General features: G+C 48.5%; 12 protein-coding genes across 12 annotated transcripts; 7 read left to right on the forward strand and 5 right to left on the reverse strand.

The window, feature by feature from the left end:
* Positions 1-649: 649 nt before the first annotated feature.
* Positions 650-2337, reverse strand: BP01DRAFT_387263 (mitochondrial distribution and morphology protein; the record flags this gene model as incomplete). Its single annotated transcript, XM_025577731.1, has 3 exons — positions 650-781; positions 830-2046; positions 2100-2337. The coding sequence occupies 3 exons, from the start codon at positions 2335-2337 to the stop codon at positions 650-652; spliced, it is 1587 nt and encodes a 528-aa protein (XP_025426508.1).
* Positions 2338-3263: 926 nt separating this feature from the next.
* Positions 3264-4222, forward strand: BP01DRAFT_427018 (pre-rRNA-processing protein PNO1; the record flags this gene model as incomplete). Its single annotated transcript, XM_025579823.1, has 3 exons — positions 3264-3354; positions 3385-4031; positions 4169-4222. 3 exons carry the CDS (start codon positions 3264-3266, stop codon positions 4220-4222), a joined length of 792 nt encoding a protein of 263 aa, XP_025426509.1.
* prs3 (proteasome core particle subunit beta 6) lies at positions 4135-5352 on the reverse strand. The gene is made up of 2 exons (XM_025576088.1): positions 5102-5352; positions 4135-5048 (listed from the first exon to the last, which is right to left on the reverse strand). The coding sequence occupies exons 1-2, from the start codon at positions 5194-5196 to the stop codon at positions 4361-4363; spliced, it is 783 nt and encodes a 260-aa protein (XP_025426510.1). The 5' UTR covers positions 5197-5352; the 3' UTR covers positions 4135-4360.
* A 232-nt stretch (positions 5353-5584) lies between these two features.
* BP01DRAFT_419385 (HCNGP domain-containing protein) lies at positions 5585-6569 on the forward strand (the record flags this gene model as incomplete). The annotated part of the gene is made up of 3 exons (XM_025579401.1): positions 5585-5659; positions 5720-5771; positions 5830-6569. 3 exons carry the CDS (start codon positions 5585-5587, stop codon positions 6366-6368), a joined length of 666 nt encoding a protein of 221 aa, XP_025426511.1. The 3' UTR covers positions 6369-6569.
* Positions 6570-7400: 831 nt separating this feature from the next.
* pre4 (proteasome core particle subunit beta 7) lies at positions 7401-8922 on the forward strand. Its single transcript, XM_025571074.1, has 4 exons — positions 7401-7522; positions 7572-7745; positions 7798-7945; positions 8004-8922. Exons 2-4 carry the CDS (start codon positions 7716-7718, stop codon positions 8606-8608), a joined length of 783 nt encoding a protein of 260 aa, XP_025426512.1. The 5' UTR covers positions 7401-7522; positions 7572-7715; the 3' UTR covers positions 8609-8922.
* BP01DRAFT_427021 (fumarylacetoacetate hydrolase family protein) lies at positions 8643-10136 on the reverse strand. Its single transcript, XM_025579824.1, has 4 exons — positions 10042-10136; positions 9841-9872; positions 9023-9744; positions 8643-8914 (listed from the first exon to the last, which is right to left on the reverse strand). Exons 2-4 carry the CDS (start codon positions 9853-9855, stop codon positions 8776-8778), a joined length of 876 nt encoding a protein of 291 aa, XP_025426513.1. The 5' UTR covers positions 9856-9872; positions 10042-10136; the 3' UTR covers positions 8643-8775.
* Positions 10137-10202: 66 nt separating this feature from the next.
* BP01DRAFT_308076 (succinate dehydrogenase assembly factor 1) lies at positions 10203-10576 on the forward strand (the record flags this gene model as incomplete). The annotated part of the gene is made up of 3 exons (XM_025572325.1): positions 10203-10283; positions 10369-10400; positions 10453-10576. The coding sequence occupies 3 exons, from the start codon at positions 10203-10205 to the stop codon at positions 10574-10576; spliced, it is 237 nt and encodes a 78-aa protein (XP_025426514.1).
* Positions 10577-10660: 84 nt separating this feature from the next.
* BP01DRAFT_209734 (Hsp20/alpha crystallin family protein) lies at positions 10661-11692 on the forward strand. The gene has a single exon (XM_025571075.1). It carries the CDS (start codon positions 11028-11030, stop codon positions 11613-11615), a length of 588 nt encoding a protein of 195 aa, XP_025426515.1. The 5' UTR covers positions 10661-11027; the 3' UTR covers positions 11616-11692.
* A 302-nt stretch (positions 11693-11994) lies between these two features.
* On the reverse strand, positions 11995-14774 carry BP01DRAFT_351174 (uncharacterized protein; the record flags this gene model as incomplete). Its single annotated transcript, XM_025573831.1, has 2 exons — positions 11995-13628; positions 13674-14774. The coding sequence occupies 2 exons, from the start codon at positions 14772-14774 to the stop codon at positions 12438-12440; spliced, it is 2292 nt and encodes a 763-aa protein (XP_025426516.1). The 3' UTR covers positions 11995-12437.
* Positions 14775-17304: 2530 nt separating this feature from the next.
* On the forward strand, positions 17305-18793 carry BP01DRAFT_419390 (ATG3/ATG10 family protein; the record flags this gene model as incomplete). The annotated part of the gene is made up of 4 exons (XM_025579402.1): positions 17305-17448; positions 17634-17759; positions 17826-18044; positions 18097-18793. The coding sequence occupies 4 exons, from the start codon at positions 17305-17307 to the stop codon at positions 18298-18300; spliced, it is 693 nt and encodes a 230-aa protein (XP_025426517.1). The 3' UTR covers positions 18301-18793.
* BP01DRAFT_308034 (U2 snRNP complex subunit MSL1) lies at positions 18400-19093 on the reverse strand (the record flags this gene model as incomplete). The annotated part of the gene is made up of 3 exons (XM_025572324.1): positions 18400-18699; positions 18754-18967; positions 19020-19093. 3 exons carry the CDS (start codon positions 19091-19093, stop codon positions 18400-18402), a joined length of 588 nt encoding a protein of 195 aa, XP_025426518.1.
* A 238-nt stretch (positions 19094-19331) lies between these two features.
* On the forward strand, positions 19332-20919 carry BP01DRAFT_361186 (WD40 repeat domain-containing protein). The gene is made up of 4 exons (XM_025576089.1): positions 19332-19661; positions 19726-20312; positions 20370-20610; positions 20684-20919. Exons 1-4 carry the CDS (start codon positions 19439-19441, stop codon positions 20722-20724), a joined length of 1092 nt encoding a protein of 363 aa, XP_025426519.1. The 5' UTR covers positions 19332-19438; the 3' UTR covers positions 20725-20919.
* The last annotated feature ends 9 nt before the right edge of the window (positions 20920-20928 follow it).

Below are 20928 nucleotides of genomic sequence, written 5' to 3' on the forward strand. Positions count from 1 at the left end.
CAGAAGAGGAAATAGGGGGGAAAGGGGCGGACGGAGTAAGCATGGTGTCAATGGCTTCCAGTGTGAAGTACCTTTCTTTTGGAGCAAACTATACGCGGCTACCCAGTGAGAGACAATGACAGTGCTAGTATGATATACAAGGTGGGCTTGAGATGTGTTGTGAACGAGAACAATAATTAAATCCTGTGGGCACCATCTGCAAGGCTAGATGCACTGGACCTCGTACGCGGGTCAGTCTCCAGGAGTAACCTCTTCATCTTGTCGGGCTTTCGATCTGCGCTTATCTCTGAGATAGTGATAGGTCCTGTTGCTTTATGATAAGATGGTTACCCATTGAGTCTTCGAATTTTTGATAGACCCTATGCAAAACAAAGGGCACTCATTCGTCCGTCTATTCTACGCTTCAGGTCTTTGCCAATATGTGAAAATAAGAATTCCGGGGAGCGCAAAGAGCAGAGAAAGATGCTTCACGTCCACTTGATGGGTGTAAGGTATATGCAATGGTGAAGGGTACGTGTCCTTCGCCAGGAGAAATAGGCAAATGTGAATGCAACGCCGCAGACACGAACTCCCAATCTAACCTGATGCCTTTGTAAGAGTATCTGGCTGCATCGATTTAAACGCCAACTATTCCTTGCAGAAATAGAATTCATGCTATATTTCCAGCCATACCCATGAAGATAGCTTGGGCGGCCAGCTGCAGTGACCAAAAACCGACTTTCTTGAATCGCCGCTTCCGAGCTTGCTCATCTACAACATCTCGAGCGAAAGCATCGTACACCTGATTGTCATTAGCATAGCCCTAAAATGACTGTAATGTCGAACTTACTGCCGCGGAAAGATCGTCCATCAAACCGCTATCAAAAGTCGTCCAGCTGCCGTCAAAATCACAAACCCGCTTGACAAGACGACAGTTCACAGGAATGAAGGTGCGTCTTGAATTGATATAAGCGACAATGGGGCGAATCAATGCGTTATTTATGTAAGATAGATCCCGGGTAAATAGAGGAACCACCGCTCTGACATTATTCAAGTGGAGACGGAGGTCAGTGACTAAGAAACGCTTGTCATCCTCGGAAGCGAAATCGCTAAGTGGAGATTTGGGCAAGGCCGACTCGTGGTCATTGTTGGATGTGACGGTGGCCTCTAGCCGATCATAAAAGTCGACCATGACCTTAGCAAGACTCTCATCGTTCTCAACCGGAAACATGATGTCAGCAACGATATCTACCGTACCCTCGTGTATCCAGGAGAAAGGTCCTTGAACTCCACGGTTTAGGTGGTCAATGTTGAGGCCATCCACGCGTATCCTGCTATGCTTTTTCCATGGGCTTGGTTTGCCATCCTCAGTACCACCATCAAGCTGCGCACCGGTGAAGCTGTGTGTTTGACGAGGATGTATTGTGAAGAGCGAATTATCGAACGATCCAGACATAATGTTGGCCGACATGAAATCATATAGAAGCCACTGCTTCCTTAGCTGAGGCAAGTCGCACGAAAAAATACTGACAGGAAAGGGCCTGAAACCGTCTGGCTGATATACTGTAACCAGCACGTCGCTCATTTTGAATGAATCGATCTCAAAGTCCCCAGGACTGTGTTCGTGCCGGTATGACTTGGGATCCAGGTCATCATCCGACCAATGGACGTACCTGCGGTCAATGACTCCCCTTATACCTCTTACCTCGACATCGCGAAGTAGACCCTTACCATTTATCCATTTGGTGAAAGACAGGGTAACATTGACAGTCTCGATTGACACGTCAAACTGCGTATAGTTCGTGTCTTCCTCATCCAACGAGGATCGCGCATCGGGAAGCTCCTGACTGGGCTGGCTCCCAAGAGCTGCAGCAGCAGCTACAGCCGCAGCAGTCTTCGACGATCCTTTACTAACATTTCCGGTCCCTTGACCTGGTCGTCTTGAGACAAAAACATTCTTGAACGTGATCACACCATCCCTCCATTTGGGCACAATAGCCGACTCAAAGACTACCTTCACCCCTGATGACTTGGTTAGATAATTGCCTATCCACCCTGCTAGTGTTTCTATACATAATCAGCTTTGGGCTATGCAGAGGCTAAGGTGCCGGGCGACTAACCTTGAGCAAAGACCGTGTTTATGGCGATAATCAGCAACGAGAAGAAAGTTGTCGTGCCTAACACTACCCAGAGTACATGCCCGAGAAGTACCCAGGAAAAAAGAGCCGTGATTTCGTCCAAATTGAAGGGGCGCACGCTCCTGATAGAAAACCACTTGAACCGCACTTTGAGTCTAGACCAAAACCCATTCGCTGCAGCGAGCAATTCTTCCTTTGTAGGGCGATGCAAGTGTGGCATGTGCGGTAAACGGTCGATTAAGTGGCGGTTGGATTGCAGCCTTTTGTGCACCTCGTTGGCTTGCAAGACATCGTCTTTGTCGTGTCTGGGAATGTGATGGGGTGTATGAGTATCACGACTTGTTCGACACTGATCTGTCTTGGACTTGACCTGGTAACTTTCGTCGCCTTGTCTGTGAAATCTGCGCTTCGACGCGTTGTGAAAGAATATCATAAGTGATCTTCGATCAAGGTGATAAAGTAATTTCTCGGAAGATATAGTACAAGTTGCGCGGGTCTCGACTGCAGTTGAACTCGAGGAAGCTCCAAGCACAAGGAAACCTCCCGAAGCAAGACGCCTCGTGGCCTTGTTCGGTACCTGTGACGGTAGATATGGGTTCTTTGCGAGTGGGCATTTTGAAAAAAGCCTGGAAGAGAGGTTGCCCGGGTTCAATGATGTGCGACTGGCCTGCGATCCATGCCCGAGAAGTGGATTCAGAATGGCGTACAGCCTGCGTGCGAAATGGCCAGACATGATTTCATTCCTCACATAATGGATGTAGGATCTTATGCTGATGGCGCAAATCGGCGATCAGTAATTGACGTGAGAAGCGTCAAGCGAAATGAGTATGTACACAGCAATCTGCAATGACAGGAAATTGGTTATTGATTCTTTGATACGATCCTCGGGAGCACTAGTAACACTGGTAGGATACGGAGACACCAGAGGTCGGGTATCATGCATATTCTCATTTATGCAATTACATTCCCAGCATAGCGGATGACAAATTAGCTACATGTGACATACTATGCTGTAAGATATACTGACTGATACTGCCAAGGCTGGTATGGCACCGAGTCCTGTTTCCCCCAAATTTTCTTCGGTCATATCACACATAAAAATTGAATCAATCGTCCCACTCTCTGTTTAGACGAACAAGAATCGAAATGCCGGCACCCACTGCTATCAGGCAACCTGCCGCCGTCCCAGCGGCGCCATTTGGGCATCCGGCAGGCAAGTCGCTTTCGCTGGACTATTGTTAGTCCCTCAGGCTAACAAATTTTCTAGACCAAGAAGAGGAGATCTTGATCGATGCCCAGCCCTCAAAAGATCAGGCTGCACCGGCGCTAAACCTCGCATCCAACGCTGTTCATGATGCCGGTGTGCACATCGACGAAGAAGGACGGCCTCTTTTTACGCCAGCGAAAGACATCAACCGGGTGTATCGTGTCGAAACTCGAAAAGTCCCTGTTCCGCCGCATAGGATGACCCCATTGAAAGCTAGCTGGTCACGAGTTTACCCCCCGCTTGTGGAACATCTCAAATTACAAGTGAGAATGAACATCAAGAATCGAGCAGTCGAACTTCGCACATCCCGTTTCACCACCGATACGGAGGCTCTACAAAAAGGCGAAGACTTCGTCAAAGCCTTCACGTTGGGGTTCGATGTCGACGATGCTATTGCACTCTTGAGGTTAGACGATCTATATATCCGGTCCTTTGAAATCCGCGACATCAAAACACTTAATGGAGAGCATCTGAGCCGTGCAATTGGACGCTGCGCCGGCAAAGACGGTCGAACAAAATTCGCAATTGAAAATGCCACCCGCACAAGAATCGTCATTGCAGACCAGAAGATTCACCTTCTTGGCGGCATCAAGAATGTCGAGGCCGCCCAGCAGGCTATTGTCAATTTGATCATGGGTAGTCCGCCAGTAAGTACTCGGATCTTTAAATTACGCAGCGACTGCTGATTTTGAATAAGGGCAAAGTATACGGCAACCTACGTAAAGTGGCTTCACGAATGAAGGAGCGCTTCTAATTCATCACAATTGTCTTGCACAACATGCAGTCTTATTTCCGCCCTAGGACATGGTTTTGGCGTTACGGAAAAGGTTACATCTGATTTAACAAAATCCAACGAGACGATGACACAGCATAGAATTGAGGATAGCCTCTGCTCAGTAATAAAACCAATACCCGGAATATTGTCCACTTTGCTCTCTTTCGTAAATCATACCAGGCCAGGGAAATAGGCTTGCGTCTAGTCCTTCTTCAGAGGATAATAGATTTCCTCTATACCTGCGCTGGTAACCACCAACATCTGTAGACCATCCCCGACTTCGATGTGCCTTTCGACGGCACTCGTAAAGGCATCGCGGACAAGCTGTTCAACTGTCTTTCTTGCCAATGGTTCGGCTTTCTTAGGCTCCAGAGCATGACCTTCACCGCTGCCAGGGATGTATTGGTTTTTGAAGTTGACTTGGTTGTCCAGAAAGGGCATGATCAAGCTCGCTGCGGACCCAGCTGCTCTGCATTGTTCTCTTTCGTACGAGCCAACTGGATCGTAGCTGTACAATGCACCTCTGCCATCTTCATCCAAGCCTGCTAAGATCGCATGCACATAGTAGGGAAAAAACCGCTTCTGATATAATATCGTCGATAGGCGCTGAGCACACGCTCCAACGGACATAGACTTCCCATGCTGATACTTGTACATCTTGACCACAGCATCGAGTCGTTCTTTGAGTGCTTGGCCATCCGCTGCAAAGCCAACAACCGAAAGAATAATGTGAGCACCCTCACCAGTTTCATCATCACCTCCAATTTTGAAGACCTTAGGCACGTAGCGAGAATTGATGTTGTAGCCTGCAACGGAGCGAGTGTCACCAGCAAGGATCGCAAAGTCGGACCCACTGATGCCTAATGTCGAACCGCCATTGTCGGTGTACCTAGCCCTATGTCAGCACCCCTATGATAAATAGTCTGCAATAGACATCCATACGGGTAGAATGAATGCTCTTTGTTGGGAACGCTAGTTGTCTGAGTGAAGGAGTATCCGATGGCCTCACTCTGAGGTTGATTGAGCAAAGTCGCCATTGCTCGCAAAGAACAAGTGAGATCAAAGGAACTTAAAATGAAGTAGGACCGAAGTGGTTGTTATGTGCGATAAATAGATTATGCAGTCCTTTGGCACTTTTATAATCAAGACAAGTGGTAACTAGGCTCAGGTAGAAGCTTAATGGAATGGTGGAGCTTGGAAACTGCTGACGCGATTGAGCTGCCTTGTGCTTATCTAATAAATGTATTGTCCGGCCACTCTCCGCGTCAGTCTCGTGAGATACATCGACTGACGTATTTTGACCCTTCCAGTTACTTTTATGTTTAATTGTGTCCTTGCACGATACTCCCGGTCTCGGCCAACGGCCCAAAATTCAGGAATAGGCACCATCGGCATAGTAGGAGAGTGGTAGTATCCTGTGAAAACATGCTGGGGCTTGCAGCCTATGAAAGCAGTAGCGAAGATGACGCTGGGCCCAATCCAGTTTCTCTCCAAACCAAGGTGAAGAAGAGAAAGTGTGCCCTCAGACTAGAGCTTTGACTGATTTTTCGTGTTAACTAGCAAGGTAAAAAAGAACATGCCACTCGGGCCTTACAGGTACCAGCGAATCCAGGTGACTATCATTTCCATTCTTCTAGAATTACCCCCAAGTCTAACAAACATGCTTGAAGCAGCCTCTAGGAAAGATATAGGATCAGAGCATGACTCCATGCAGCTCTCTGACAGACCTTTATTTGGCCCATTACATGAGAATCCTCATCATGAACAAGAAGACTCGCCAAATGATGATGAGGCTCTGTCAGCATCCCGTACAATAATCCATGACTTGACCCTCCCTCCAGTCCCGAACTTAGATATACCCCCATCACCTCCCGGCTCGCCTGACCCCTCTGCAGATGCGAAATTTGCCCATTTCTTGTCCTTGAAGAAGCAAGGTGTCCATTTCAACGAGAAGCTCTCGGGCTCCGTGTCTTTGAAAAATCCGGGTTTGTTGAAGGCGATGATGACTCATGCAGGGATTGACGATGGCACACAATATTATACTTCCCTACCACCAGCAATATGGGATGCACCGACCTTACCAAGCTGGGGATTTACGGAAAAGCTGCGCCAGACACAATGCGAGTTTCAAAGAACGGTGGAGGGAAGAATGTTAGCAGGGCAACGAGAAAGGATCCCATTTGTGGCTGCGTCTTCTTCCGCCTCATAGCGCAGGTCACATCCCCCCTATTCAAACAAGGACAGAACTTGTAGCGTTTCCACCGCTGTAATCCTGCAGCGTGGTCAGAGAATGAGAAGATTTGAGAATACGGTTTACTTGAGTTCTCACCAGCCTTTTCTAATGATTGACTCTGTGAAAAAGAGTCTCTTTGTACTCTCAATTTCCAGGAGACTGAAATGAGATCTCGAGTAGTAGCCTCTCACGTCGTCACTAGTCAGTACCTTACATGATCACTGCTAGGATGCAAAACTAAGTAGCAAGGATGGCTGTCCAAGGACTGGGACATTATAGTACTTCCTCAGGTTTGCTAGAGTCCTCCATGCTGACGTCTCCGCCGTCGTACCACACTGACTAGTATAGCTGGCAATATCACTGCTGTATAAACCCCCATTGTATTCGATATCACCGTAGGACCTGAACTTTGTAATGATTTCGCCTTCTTTGGATCTATCTGCTACAATTAGCGACTTATAGCGACTTATGGTCAATATGTCACAGGTATCGCTTGGCTTTCGCCCACCAAATTCCTAAAGATCTTAACGTTTATCCTCACTATATACGAAACGAAATAGTTGCTGTCCTGGGATCTGCTTTTCTCAGAACACCGATGTGCAAAGTTCCAATCGCGGGACCTCTCGAGCTGTCTGAACCGGAATCGAAAATTGATAGGTTTGTATGACTGGAAGTGTTTCCTATCTCCGTCACGAAAATCCTTACTGCAGGTATAAGATATGTCAGAAGCCAACAACACCATAGGCGTCGCGACTCGGGCAATGCTCCACCGCTACTGATTTCCCCACTGGCTGGTATTACTGCTTCGTTTGACTGGTGAGTGAAAGCAGCTGGAGGAAGTAATAGATTGCCATAGTTCAAGCCCAGTTAGTCTATCGCTGAGTTGATTGCTTCAGTACGTCTCTCAAGGGTCGTATGACGTAGTGATACAACCTGGGAGTGTTCTTGCCGAGAGGAGTCGACCAAGGAAAAATTAATGATGATCCAGTATCGAGTGCATTTTCTTCCAGGTGTAATATGCTGAGCAGGATCAACCTAACCAAGGACCAGCGTTAATTAGATGCTCAGTGCAAGAAGGTGCTGTTTCATAGCTAGAAATGCGCCTGGAGTGGTAATTGATGCGTTGATCCGTTAGTTGACTGGCATTCGCTATTCCTAACCTCTAGCTCACCGCCTTAGGTAGCAACAGCCGCGCAACCTACCAAGAGCATCATCACCTTCATCCGAATTACAGCTTTCATCTTCACATCTTCAATCTTCAACATTCCTCTCTTCAACTAATCTCTCGCTCGCTTCTACCTCTGTTGATCCTTTATACTCACGATGAATCATTTCCCTGAAGCTTGGGGCCGGGTAAGTGCATTTACAGCCCGCGGTGTCCTGACGATGCTAACCAGTTCTAAAGCCCCGAGACGATGTCTATGGCCCCTACAATTCTTCATACCTACAGACTACCGGTCCGAAGGGGCATACCCAGTCACCAGCAGTAACAGGTACTACAGTGCTAGGAGTAAAATTCAACGGCGGAGTCGTTTTAGCTGCCGATTCGCTAGGTATAGCCAGTGCTGAAGGCGAGGAAGCCAGTTCGCTAACCTGTTTCTCTGAACGTAGCTTCATACGGATCTCTGGCTCGGTTTACTGACGTCAAACGCCTCCGCAAGTTTGGTGATACTGCTGTTGTAGGGTTCAGCGGGGATATATCCGACATGCAGTACATTGATCGTTTACTGGATTCCATCGATGTCAGAGAAAACTACTCGGCCAACGGCAACACACTCAATGCCAGAAACATCCATACCTACTTGTCTAAGGTACTTTACAAGCGACGTTCTGAGTTTAACCCCCTCTGGAATCACATTCTAGTTGCTGGGTTCGATGATGATAAGAAGCCTTTCCTCAGTTCTGCGGATCTACTAGGAACCACGTTCTCCGCACCACATCTGGCAACTGGCTTCGGTGCTCACTTGGCTATCCCAATCCTCCGCCGGCTATTTCCTGAAGAAAAACCCCTCGAGGATATTAGCAAGGATGAGGCTGTGGCGGCACTTCGAGAGTGCGTTAAGGTTCTCTGGTACCGCGACGCGCGAAGTCTTGACCAGTACTCCATAGCAGTCATATCAGCCCAAGGGATTGAATTCCAGGAGGACCAGCAGGTTGAGGCTCAGAGCTGGGCATTTGCCGAAACCATCAAAGGATACGGGGCTCAGGTCAACTAGCTTTCTTGTTCGTTCATAGTGCATAAACTCATTTCCAGAGTGTACTACGATTTGCGTTCATATGCATAAGAGGGGCCGCTAAGGGTTTATACGCTGAAGTAAATGAAGTAATACAAGAAGCAAGTGCTCTACCGCAAGCCTCTATAGCATTCATGTCATGAACCGCCTCAGAGCTTAGATGGCTTGTCTGGCACTATCTTAACCTTGTTCCGGCAGGTGCCGACATCAGGAGCGAGGGTGACCTCAACCAGATCACCATCTTTTAGCCACAACGCAGGTTTCCGACCCATACCAACACCCTGGGGGCTGTACATGACAGATCATGTTAGCAAAGAGAGCCTGACGTCAATTGTCCGGACATCAGGCAGAACGAAAGTAAATATAATGGTGTCCGCTTAACAAGATTTGACTTACGTTCCCGTGAAGATCAAATCACCCGGTAGCAGAGTAGTACCCTGGGATAGGAATGAGATAATTTTCGCCACGCCGAATATCATATCCTCAGTGGAAGAAGATTGGACAGTTTGGCCATTGAGTTTTGTCGAAATGTGTAGATTGTTAGGATCGGAGATAATCCGCGGTGAAACAATTCCGGGTCCAAATGGCGCCCAGCCGTCGAAGCCCTTGCCCAGCCCCCATTGACCTCCACCAAGTTTGAGTTGCCAGTCCCGGTGAGAGACATCATTTCCTACAGCATAACCAAGAACACAATCTAGAGCCTGCCGCTCAGGAACGTCTTTTGCTTCCTTGCCAATGACAACGACCAATTCACATTCGTAGTCCAAGCCTTCTCCGCGCTGAGCCATGGCTGGAACCAGGATATCGTCAGTCGGCCCGGCGATTGACGTAACAGGCTTGTAGAAGAGGACCGGGTATTTCGGTAAAGGCAAGTTTGATTCTTTTGCATGTTGCTCATAATTCAGACCCAAGCAGCGAACAGTACCTATGTCCTTCCTCGCCAAAGGGGCCAGCAGCACGCTCACCTCAGCGATCTGGTCCGTGACATGATGCTTGCCAAAGATATCACCTTCAATAACTCGTGCTTTCGTAGTCTTGGAGACATCTTTTACACCGACGGGCATGAGAGCTTCGCCATAGTATATGTTGCCATCCTTGGCTAAGAAGCGAATGAGGCGCTGGGTAGAATGGTTAGCTCGGTGGTGTCCAAGACGTAGTTGTTGAGTTACTGTTTCATATGCAGTATGGTGCGACACTGAGTACCATGGACTTACAGAGAATGAAGCCATTAGAGTAAAGATTCTTTCTAGTGATTCAGGAATTAAAAAAGAATCATTATGAACGTGTTGCTCGAGTGAATATAAAGATTGTGTAACGCGGGGTAAGATGCGGAGGGAATGTAAGTCTCGGCCGAGAAGGAGTGGAGGGAGGGAGCAAGTTCGGAAAAATGTTAACTAGTTAACTAACTTAGTTACTGTACGGAGTAAGTGACTAAGTGGAAAGCTGAGCTGCTGGCCTCAGCGTCCTTATCGCATCTAAATTCCGAGGATAGATCCTTCACAGCCAGCATTGCTCCACAATTCATGAACCTTTTCCCACAGAACATAATCCAGCACAAGGAGCCTCATTAGACTCAATGGCGCGGCTGTCAGGACTTCAACGAGAGGTCTTATCCCTTTATCGCAGATGCCTGAGAGAAATCCGCAAGAAGCCCATTGTAAGTTAGTGTGAATCTTGATTGCAAGAACAACAAGAGACTTGGCAGAGAGATTGGCTGATTCGTTGAACCCTCTCGGTCTCAGGAGACCCGACAAAAATTTAAGATATATGCAAGGTACATGGAGACGTAACTATGTTCACCGTATAATGCTGATCTCTAGACATAGGACCGAGTTTCAGAGGCATGTGGAAATGAGCAAAAAGGACTTCAATGCGATCGAATACTTGCTACGCAAAGGGCATCGGCAACTCGAGACCTACTCTTCACCGGAAATTCGCAACATACGCTAACTCACGCGACGTTGCTTGTATATGGTGTGGACAAAATGCACACACCTCATCCGATTTTGTTAGATCCAGGAGCATATGCAAAAACAGTGCTAGTTAGCTGAGTCAAGTGACTACTAGTCAACTAGGGTCGAGTGCCCTGATTACGTCATTTTAAACTGGTTCCCTCTTAAGTCAAACCGCCTCCCGAAGCCCGTGGAACCATCCAGAGGGCCCTAGAATATGAGCTTGGTCAATCTTGAAGATTGTACCAGAATGACCGGGTTGCTTCTATCAATACTCAGCTTTACAGCCACACGATAGCATCTGGAATATAAGTAGCACGATGAATAAGGCTTTCTTCCCATTGAAATCCCTCAAGTCCCGCAACAAGAGTTAAATCTACTATCCCCTCGTTCTTCGTTGATATTCCTTTTTCACGACGCCTCAACTCATATACCAACTTTTACTCACCATGGCTCACTTTCCTCGGCTTAGCAATGATATATTTCCGCTATTCCAGTTCCTTGATGATTACGACTGTCATCGCTCGAATCGCGCAAAGCCAGCACTGACAAAGAGAGCCTTGTCGCTGAAGTCTGATGTTTTCGAAACAAGTGACGCTTTCCATCTGTCCGCAGAAGTACCAGGTGTTGAATCTCACGATCTTCAAGTCGAATTCTTGGATTCGAATACACTGGTAATCAAAGGCCATTTCAAAAGACATTCGGGTCAAACCTCCGAAGAAGTACAAGCACAATTCGCCGGATCTTCCAAGTCTCACTATCAGCCTACCGTGGAGGATGCCATTGAGGCGGATGACGATGCAACGTCTGATTCTCTTGGGAACTCCTTGAAAAAGCAGCTAGTGACGCCCAAGAAGCCCGAACTTGCCTGCAAATACTTGGTATCCGAGCGGTTGACAGGCGAATTTCACCGGGTTTTTACCTTCCCAGCTAGAGTGCACCAGGATGCAGTCAAAGCAAATCTGAGAAATGGCATCTTGTCACTATTGTTACCGAAGGAGCCCGCCCCTAAAATGAAGAAAATTCGCATCGAATAAACAGACGATCAGCTTGGGATTGAAATTGGACTGTGTGGTAATGTCGATAAGATGATAAGACGGGGATGTCCTTGGAACGGTCAGTGCGGACACAAAGCCTTTGATTTTTTTTTGCATGGTAGGGAGTTGGGTCTTAGACGAGACATCCTTGTCTTTTAGGGAAAGGTTGATTTTATTGTGTTCATTATGCTAGGCATGTACCTTTCTAATACTAATGATTGGCTTTGGTATTTTTGGATGACAGGGATTTTCCTTCTTTCCACATGTAAAACAACAGGAGATTTCCCAGGCGTCTTATCCCACTGAAATACTATGAGGGCGCGAATAGTGGGTGAAAAGCTAGTGTACGATTGTGTCCGAGTCATTGAGTCTATATATCCATGTGAAGGGAATGCGCAGGGGAAGCTAAATAATCAATGAACGACGTGAGAGCGAAGACTGGCCGGCAAAAGATAAGTAAACTGGTTCAGTCGCTAGTCTCTAAAATTTAGAGAGTAAGTATAACGCCATGTGGTATATGTAACAAGCGGTGACCGAATCAGAAGCCCACCCGAACGAAAGGAAATGGTATCATAACAAGAATCGAGAATAGGAGGCGCAAGACAAAGCCAAATGTAAATTTGTGTAGGACAACGGACTGGGTGAATGGAGAATTATGAGCGGGGCATAGAGATAATAGACATGTTCAAACAAGAGAGGGAATATGTTTACCGGGGTAGAATGATGCAGTCAAGCAGAAGTATAAACGGAGGCGACATCCTGGAAGTGTAGGCGTTATGCACGCCTGGTTTATTGGCTCCCCTTATGCTCGATGGTTCGGCTTCAAATCCGGGACCGCGAAGACCCTAGGATTATAGGCGTTGATCTCTCTGCATACGGTTTCAACTCTTCTTCTGCGACTGACAGGCGACGTGTACCAGTGGCCGAAATGGGTAACCAGGAATCGCTGTGCACGCTGCTTCTGCTACTGCTGCTGGCGCCGCTTTGAGTTCCACAATCGCTTGTTGTGCCGACCTGAGAAGTTGATGTAGAGCCATCTTCGGACAATGATGGGCATGACCTGACACTTGGACAATGCAGGTTGCTGACCGCGAGCCCGCCAGGCAGGCGCAGGGCGAAGTAAGAATCAGTTCCTGGATGAGACACAGGCTCCTTGTGGTTGTTCAGAAAAGGGTCATGGACATTGACACTGCTTGCGCCGGACTCGAAATAAGGGGCCCTGTACACACCCCGATTGGATATACCAACCAATGATCGTAATGTAGCCGTATTGCTTCGCTGTGTTGAGGCAGGCACACAATCCAAATTGGCAGAGACGCCTTCACGGCTTCGCAGCTGGCCACAGTATTGTGGATTTGAGACCAAAGTATGAGAATCTCGTAAGATTGAAAGTGATGTGCTTCTGAAGCGCCCAAGATGACGTTGCTGTTGTGTCTCGTGACACATAGAAGACATCAAAGCTGGCCGATTAGGAGCCTCGAGTCCGTGGCGACTGCTAGAAACTCGAAGACTCAATTGTCGATGCATACGAAGCTTCTTTCCCGAATCCGAGAGTTCTAGGCGGGTCAAGGGTTGGACGTTACCCACCACATCACCACGTCTTGGACTTAACCGTCTAAAATCAGACGTCGCAAGCACTCGCGAAGGGGACCATTTCCCAGCTTGATCATTGTGAGAGCAACGAACAGAAGTAATGAGATTATGCCCGCCATCAGTTATCTGGTGGGGAGACCGAGGCCTCCCATACCTAGTCCCCTTCAAGCAACCCTGTGGTGGGAAAGCACGGGCTCTATCATTGTGAGAAACAGGGACTTCAGCATCCGGTGCAGAGATACCCAATTCCAAAGGTTGCGAAATAGTGGGTGATTTCTCAAAAGAGAACGGGCTTGCCGGGAGATCTTCGTTCTGTGGATAATAGGCACTACTCGGAATCTGTAAGGGGAATGTGGTGGGTCTGCATCCGGAGAGACTTGATGGGTACGCCTGGGTGGCTGCTATCTCGTCCCTAGTAAGCTGTACACAGGGTTTCGGGACGGTAAGTTCATTCGAATTGTCCACAGCTCTTTGAGTTGACGGGAGAGATTGCTTATCGTTAAAAGTAGCTTCAGGCGTCACGCGTCGCCTGTCTTGCCGCTCGAAGTGAACTGACTCCGCCTCAGATATACAATCTGAAAGCATGCCCGGATCCGTACTTCCTGGGCATTTGTGCCTAGCCCTATCACTGGGGCATGGAGATGCGGAGCCGTTCACAACGCGCAACGATCCTAATTTTAGTGCTCCCAGGTGGGTGTATTCTATTTCATTCGGCGTCGGAGGACGCAATCGATCCAATGGCATGGTAGGTTGTCTGGGCGTGTGCTCTTCAGTATAATCTTCAGTATCAGGTATACATCCTTGGCGCGCCGTATGTGGTACACCCGTGTGATTGTTCGGTTGTTCTCTTTCCGGACCCACTCTCGGGGTGTGTCTCCGAGTCAACTCTTTCGTCGATCGTCTTGTCGCAACCCCAGGTCGCGTCAAGAGGGACCTCCGGCGAATCAAAGAGAACCCTTGGTTGTCGACCATGAAATGCGTGTTAGAGGACTTTGCCTCCTCGATCGTACTGCGGCTGATCGCACTGTGCGTCCTATGGGATGGGGAATGGGCGGAATAGGACCGTCTGAGGTGCTGGTCTAGGGGAGATTGCGGAGGACCTCGAAACGTTGCAGACCGAAAGGTGCCTTGTCTGGGGGCCTGGAGAGAAGCTCGTTGACTCATGGTAGAGGACCCACGAGTGGAGACAGCGGGCGAACGCAGGACCGAGCCTCGTGGCTCATTGACTATGGACTGGCATTTTCGGGTTGCATATACCGGGGCCCACGGTGTCCCAGGGTGAGAAGTCGCGGAAGGCAGAGAGTGTGATCTTCGCCCGCTTGATCCCGGATTATACGTGTTGACGGGAATCGATGCGCCTGTCCATGGATTTTGCCAAGCAGCTGCGGGTTGCAAGCACATTGACGAACTTTCAGCTGAGAGTTGATGCTGTTGCGAGGCAGAGTAGGTGGAGACGGGAGATTCCACTGTTGCCTGTTTTGGGGGTGGCTTTGACAAGCGGTTGGAACGGCGTTGGCGCTTGTCCTTACTCTGGTGGTGGACTGACACTGACAGGAAGCTTCCCATTTCCAGCAGTAGAAGATTCGTAACTTGATGCCTCACAGGCCGAGGCGCACTTCCAAATCAACGACACCAGCACAGACACATAAGCTGGTCCACAGGGACGACCACGAGGTTCTATGAGCACAGAACGTCGTCTGCCAGGCTTGACGTAGGCTCCTCGTAAGACACCACCTGCCTGGGTGTTTGGATAAGGTCTTTCGCGTTGATTGCACACCATGAAAGAGCCGCCAGAGGCGTGAGGAGGAACAAAGGGAAGAGCCGAAACTGGTATGGGTATAATTATCGTCGCTCACGTGCGCAATATTGACGTTAGATTCGACAAGGAGATCGTTATATGGTCCCAGCAGCATATACAGGCGGCGTGGATAGCGAGCGCACGGAGTGTCGTCGTAATCGCGAACGAGGTGATATGTTCCTGCTATACCATCGCCTTAAGCTTCTCTTTTGGTTCTGTACAGATTGCGGAAATCAAAGCTACCGAGATTGGCACAGTAGATCTGCGATCGAGAAAAGGCGATTGGTTGGGTATAAGAATAAATGTTGCCTTTTCCCTTCCCCTGGCCGTTCGGAATACCGCAGGGGCGAGGGCAGCCAGAACCGTATCCAAATTAAGAGGTAATTTAGCGAAAGAGAGCAAACACAGCCAGAATCGAAGATGAAGTTAACTGTCGTTCGATTAAGGGAAACAGAACAACCATTAGAGCCTCCAGAACCCTGACGAGATTGTTGCAGAGTCAAATTGCTAGGGAAGGGGAGGGAGGAGGGGGTGTGGAGGGGAAATTGAGGGTTGAGGGAGCGAGGAGATAAATCAGATCCAGACCAACAAACAGGCTACTAGTACTCCGTACGTGCTCAAATAGATTCAAGAACTGGAATCTAAGGTAGATAAGCAAGGGAAATGAGAATACATGAGAAGAGGTGGGGCTCCACTGGTGCTGCCATGGTTCAGTGGATGCGCACAACCAGACACAACAGCCGTAAGTTAATGACCATGGTAGACGGATGCGTATTGGAGACGGACTGCTGCTGGACGGACGGATCGACAGCTTGCAGACGGGTTTGACGGTCGGGACCCAAACCAGCTTCGAGACGACACTGGAACCGCCAACTATGACTAACCTACCAACTATCTTCAGTCAGCCTTTGAATCCCGGCTGCTCCTGATTGATATTATGTTATCTGGGGGAATGGAAAGATGATCAAAATGTCGATCTGAACCAGCGGTATTCAGTCATCAAGTATAGGAATACTTACCTAGAATCTACTCTGTAGTCCGTACAAGAAGGCCCCTGGGGATCCTTGACTTGCGGCAACCGAAGCCCATAGGAAAGTGGACCTATTTTCTGTAAACTCGAATGGAGGAATGGCTGGCGGGCTTCAACCATTTCTGAATGCGGACAAAAGAAAGTGGTAGGTACCTACGGAGTATGTATTGGGTAGTTAAGAGTAGGTAACTACGTACCTCTAACTAGTAGGTAGTACGGAGTAACTTACCATGTACGTGCGTCTCCGTGGAGTACTGTATTAGCTGGGTACGGTACGGAAGTCAGTCAACCCACTAAACTGCTACCTTCTAACTAGTTACTCTTATTTGCAGGCTTTAAGGTACTACCCTGAAATTTATCTAGGGAATCCGGATCGTCAGGACCAGAACACGGAGCTGGATTTAGGGCCAACAGTGGATCGTTACAGGGGAGAAAAGCTTGATGGCTGACAGCGATGGCGCGTATGATTGGTTCCATCTTTCGCTCCTCCCTGGCTGCATTCAGACGATGGTGGAACCCCGGGCTTGTCCGGACGATGACTTCTTCAAAATATCCTGACAATTACATTGTTCAGCGGTGAGAGAGGAATAGGGTGTTTCATTGCTTGTCCTGTCATGTTGAATAATTATCTGTGTTTGTACTAACTCAGTAACATGACGCTACCTAGTGCTGATCATTTTTGCTATTGCGCTTAGCCATTAATCGACTCTTGTCAAGCAATGGATGTATGGATATATACTGGTACATACGGGTACCATACTATGCATCATAATCTCACTAGTGTCTACTCCGTACACAGTCGCCGTATATACAGAAAACAGCACAATTTGATCGTACGTAATTCCCAATGCCTACTCGTCTTTCCTCCTTTTCCCAGATAACTTTTCATCCTGAGAGATCAAACCAGATGGAGCACATCGTATAGGTACCACCCTAGCCTGACTCGCAACGGAGGTTCTGGTGCCATGGCCCATACTAGGTAGTAACTAACGTAGTCTAGCTAGAATTAGTAAAGTACTATTAGTAACTACTACCACCTCAGTTAGTTCTCGGATGGAGCCTTGAGTATTCCACCACTGCACGTCTCAAAACCCCTTCCCCCCGGCCTCCCTTACCGCTTTAGAAGCTTGAGAGCTTGCTTCCTCCATCCTCTCCCGAAAGCGGCATCCACAGGTTTGTTGAACTTGAGATCTTGTGCATCTTAGAGTTGTCTGCGGCCCCGATTCTATCGGTCAATAGTCAGATTACACCGCGTTCTTACCTGTCGCATGGCGCCTTCAACTACCCGCCAGCAGCCAGTCTTGGCAAGCTTCCCATTCCTCACGGTCGAAGAGTTCGACTCTGCCTGTTGTCAATTTTGCGATCGTGTTCAAGTGCTGGAGGACTCGCTGAATGTCCACTTCACTCGACGGGTTAGTTCCTGATGGCTGTCTCTACCGACTGTGTACCACGAAAGATACCCGTTCCATCACTTTCATGGAGCGGATGATGGGGGCAGGAGCGGGGGATTTTAACATCTGACCTTTTCAGCCTTCCACATATGGAATTTACGTGCTTTCGACATAAATCGATGTATCAGCTTGAGCTAATTCTTTAGGCAGTTGGGCCGATTCTAAGCATAAGACGGCGCATCGCTGACGTTAGTGTTTCCGCATACGATGTGCTCTGCTTGGCAGACGAATCGATTCGAGAATGGCATGTAGGAGCTTACGAAGATGACCCCGTCAGTAAAACAGCCCATACTATTGTTTGAATCCATACAGAACGACATCTAATGTACTATCAACAGGAAGCTCTCATCCATATACCTGAGTCCAGCGTCGACTTAGATGTGATTTATGACGTCCATCTTTCGCCCATATATCACGTGCCCGTTCTGTATTTCACTTTACGACCCACCGGTCATCCCGGACAGTTGGGGATCGACGCGGTTTACCAATATTTGGTACCGAATCAGTACAGGAAGGAACTCCAAAGCGTGGGAGTCATGGGTGGGATTAGCTTGGGTGTATGTGCAAGTACTCAGAATCCTAGCTCGAGCCACAGCTTATAATTTGTAGTATCATCCAGAAACTGGATCTCCAACATTCGTTGTCCACCCGTGCAACACTGCAGATGCTATGAGGCAAATCGCAGGACACCAGCGTGTCACGCCTGAGACATACCTCATCCTTTGGCTCGGACTGGTCGGAAATCATTTAGGTCTTCAACTGCCAATGGAATTATTCGCGGCAGATGAGATGGAGCGGATTCCGAGGTCTTGATTCGCATTTTCGGCTTGTAGGGAAATTCCAAGCTGACATGCTGGAACCTCGCTGAATAGGACCCGGGCCTGCGTATGCATCGGCGAACTGATTTGGGACCTAGTCTTCGTCGGAGGAGGCTTCCATTGGGACATCGCTATCTTCGTCCATTGGGGCATCTTCTTCGTCGCTTTCGTCCTCACGAGGTCGTTTCACACCGTGAGCTGTCTGGTCCTCTCCATTGATTTCGCCATTGGGTCTCGGCGGTAGTGTTACTGATCCAGGAGGGCCGCTGAAGATCGATTTTTGTAGCTCAGTAGATGCTGCTCCTGGCTGTCCACTGAAGACAGTATTTGACATGTTGTATGTTCCGCGAAGCCTAGCGATAACGTCTGAGGTGCCTTTGGCATACACAAGCTTCTGTATTGGTTTCATTGTTAGTAACAGTCATCGACCTTGGAGTATAGGCTTTACCATATGTTTGCCAAAAAACTCGAACCCCTGGAGAGCGCGCATGGCTTGCGTACTAGCGTGGACATCCTTGAACACGATATGGGCCTGGCCACGCATTTTTTTGGTTTTCATCGCGACAACATCTAAGACAGTGCCGTATGTGGAGAAAAGCATGTAAAGAGAAAGTCGCAAATCATGTTTTCGAAGTTTGTCTGGCAGATTTGTGCAATATAAGCTATAGCCGATCAGCTCTGTGGTCGCGTGTGTAAGCGGCAGGCCATACTCACGTTTGATTAGGCACACTGCTAGAAGACGATTTACTTTGGGCGCCGCTGCGAGCGGGTACAATTCTTGTAGTCATTATAGCTAGAAATGACCCGGGAGAGGAGAATGAGTGGGAGAGTGTTTGGCTGGAGAGAAACTAATTTGCGCATGAGAAGGAGGGGAACAGTTGACTACAGGAAGGATAAAGTCTGCGCGGCCACAAACATTCGAACGACTGAGCGATATAGAGTCATGTGATGCATTATCTAATCAGACCAGAACGTCCGCGTCATTGTCACCCTTAACATCTAATTGACTACTTTGTACGGACTACTTAGCCGGGCAACTCCCCTTCCGCTTTCCAGGTTCCGTTGCTGCTTAGATCCCCATATCAACACTGTTGCTTCGACAGTAGAGAGTTACTCCTGTCAACACTAACATAATGGCTGCTCCCGAAGTTCATCATCTTTTCCATAATCCAATTGCCGACCATTCTTTCTCACCCGACAAATCCACCCTTGCAGTTGCGCGAGACAACAGTGTGGAGCTCTATGAGAAATCAGGCAGCAAGTTCTCACTTAGCGATGAGCTCAAGGGCCATGAAAAGACGGTAACCGGCGTGGACATTGCTCCTAGCAGTGGTCGTATCGTTACTTGCTCACAGGGTATTTCATCTATCATCAACCCTTGTTCTGGTTGGTAGTACTCTAACACCGGATTTCAACACAGATCGGAACGCATACGTTTGGGAGCGCACTTCATCGGGCTGGAAGCCCACTCTCGTACTACTACGCATCAATAGAGCAGCAACATTCGTCAGGTGGTCGCCGTCCGAGCAGAAGTTCGCTGTTGGTTCAGGTGCCCGTGTAATTGCGGTATGCTATTTCGAGGAGGAGAACGACTGGTGGATTTCAAAGCATCTGAAGAAACCCATTCGGAGTACTATCACAGCTCTCGCATGGCATCCCAACTCGGTGCTTTTGGCCGCAGGCTCTACAGATTCTCATGCGAGAGTCCTCTCCAGCTTTATAAAAGGAGTTGACACACGCCCCGAGCCAAGCGCTTGGGGGGAACGTCTGCCTTTTAATACCATCTGCGGCGAGTATCTCAATGATTCCGCTGGCTGGATTCATGGAGTTTCATTTTCCCCAAGCGGAAATGCCCTTGCCTTCACTGGCCATGATAGCAGTATCACTGTCGTCTATCCAAGTGCCCCAGAACAGCCCCCTCGAGCGATGCTGAACGTGACTACTCGTCTACTTCCCTTCAATAGCCTTGTCTGGAATGGAGAAAATGAAATTATCGCTGCCGGACATGTAAGAAGCAACGTAAAATCATGAGAAGCAGACCCCAGTGCTAACTTGCGGATTTAGGACTGTGAACCCTATCGGCTTCGCGGTGATGAGAGTGGATGGCAGCTTGCAGGGACAATCGAAAACAAATCAGGGCATGGTGCCGACACTGCGCGGGAAGAATCGGCTCTACACATGTTCCGTCAGATGGACCTCAAGGGGCAGACTCAGGCTGATATTCAACTCAAGTCAACCCACCAGAATACTATTAGCACTGTGAGGCCGTATGAGGAGACAGATGGTGTTTTGCGCAAGTTCAGTAGTGAGTTTTTCCGCACAGTTCACCTGTCCATTTTGTGTCGTTGCAGGGATTTGGCTAACAAGTCTGCTCACAGCGAGTGGTGTTGATGGCCGTGTGGTTATCTGGACAGTCTAGACAGTCCTGTCTGGCGAACGTGTCTAGGAATGGCTATTGAAGGAGCTGGTGTCATGGCTTGTTATTTCGATGCTTTGCCGTTCAAAGCTATTTCCTGTATTGTTTAGCACAGGTGGCGGTTACTATAGCTGCTGTCCGGTACATAGTTGGACTAAGTCAATAGAGGTTGTGTGTATGGCGTGACTGAAGGCGCGGGGCTTGTGC

Source organism: Aspergillus saccharolyticus (assembly GCF_003184585.1).
Source record: "Aspergillus saccharolyticus JOP 1030-1 unplaced genomic scaffold BP01scaffold_66, whole genome shotgun sequence".
Classification (NCBI taxonomy): Eukaryota; Fungi; Ascomycota; class Eurotiomycetes; order Eurotiales; family Aspergillaceae; genus Aspergillus; species Aspergillus saccharolyticus.

What these genes read in the sequence shown, in the direction of transcription:
- BP01DRAFT_427021 (XM_025579824.1), bottom strand. An exon ending in GATTTGATCTTCACGGGAAC is followed by an intron (nt 8,915 to 9,022) that starts GTAAGTCAAATC and finishes TGTCATGTACAG; the next exon opens with CCCCCAGGGTGTTGGTATGG.
- pre4 (XM_025571074.1), top strand. Translation starts at nt 7,716, where the DNA reads ATGAATCATTTCCCTGAAGCTTGGGGCCGG. An exon ending in TCCCTGAAGCTTGGGGCCGG is followed by an intron (nt 7,746 to 7,797) that starts GTAAGTGCATTT and finishes CCAGTTCTAAAG; the next exon opens with CCCCGAGACGATGTCTATGG. An exon ending in TTTAGCTGCCGATTCGCTAG is followed by an intron (nt 7,946 to 8,003) that starts GTATAGCCAGTG and finishes CTCTGAACGTAG; the next exon opens with CTTCATACGGATCTCTGGCT.
- BP01DRAFT_361186 (XM_025576089.1), top strand. Translation starts at nt 19,439, where the DNA reads ATGGCTGCTCCCGAAGTTCATCATCTTTTCCATAATCCAATTGCCGAC. An exon ending in TATCGTTACTTGCTCACAGG is followed by an intron (nt 19,662 to 19,725) that starts GTATTTCATCTA and finishes ATTTCAACACAG; the next exon opens with ATCGGAACGCATACGTTTGG. An exon ending in AAATTATCGCTGCCGGACAT is followed by an intron (nt 20,313 to 20,369) that starts GTAAGAAGCAAC and finishes TTGCGGATTTAG; the next exon opens with GACTGTGAACCCTATCGGCT.
- prs3 (XM_025576088.1), bottom strand. Translation starts at nt 5,196, where the DNA reads ATGGCGACTTTGCTCAATCAACCTCAGAGTGAGGCCATCGGATACTCC. An exon ending in AAAGAGCATTCATTCTACCC is followed by an intron (nt 5,049 to 5,101) that starts GTATGGATGTCT and finishes ACATAGGGCTAG; the next exon opens with GTACACCGACAATGGCGGTT.
- BP01DRAFT_209734 (XM_025571075.1), top strand. Translation starts at nt 11,028, where the DNA reads ATGGCTCACTTTCCTCGGCTTAGCAATGATATATTTCCGCTATTCCAG.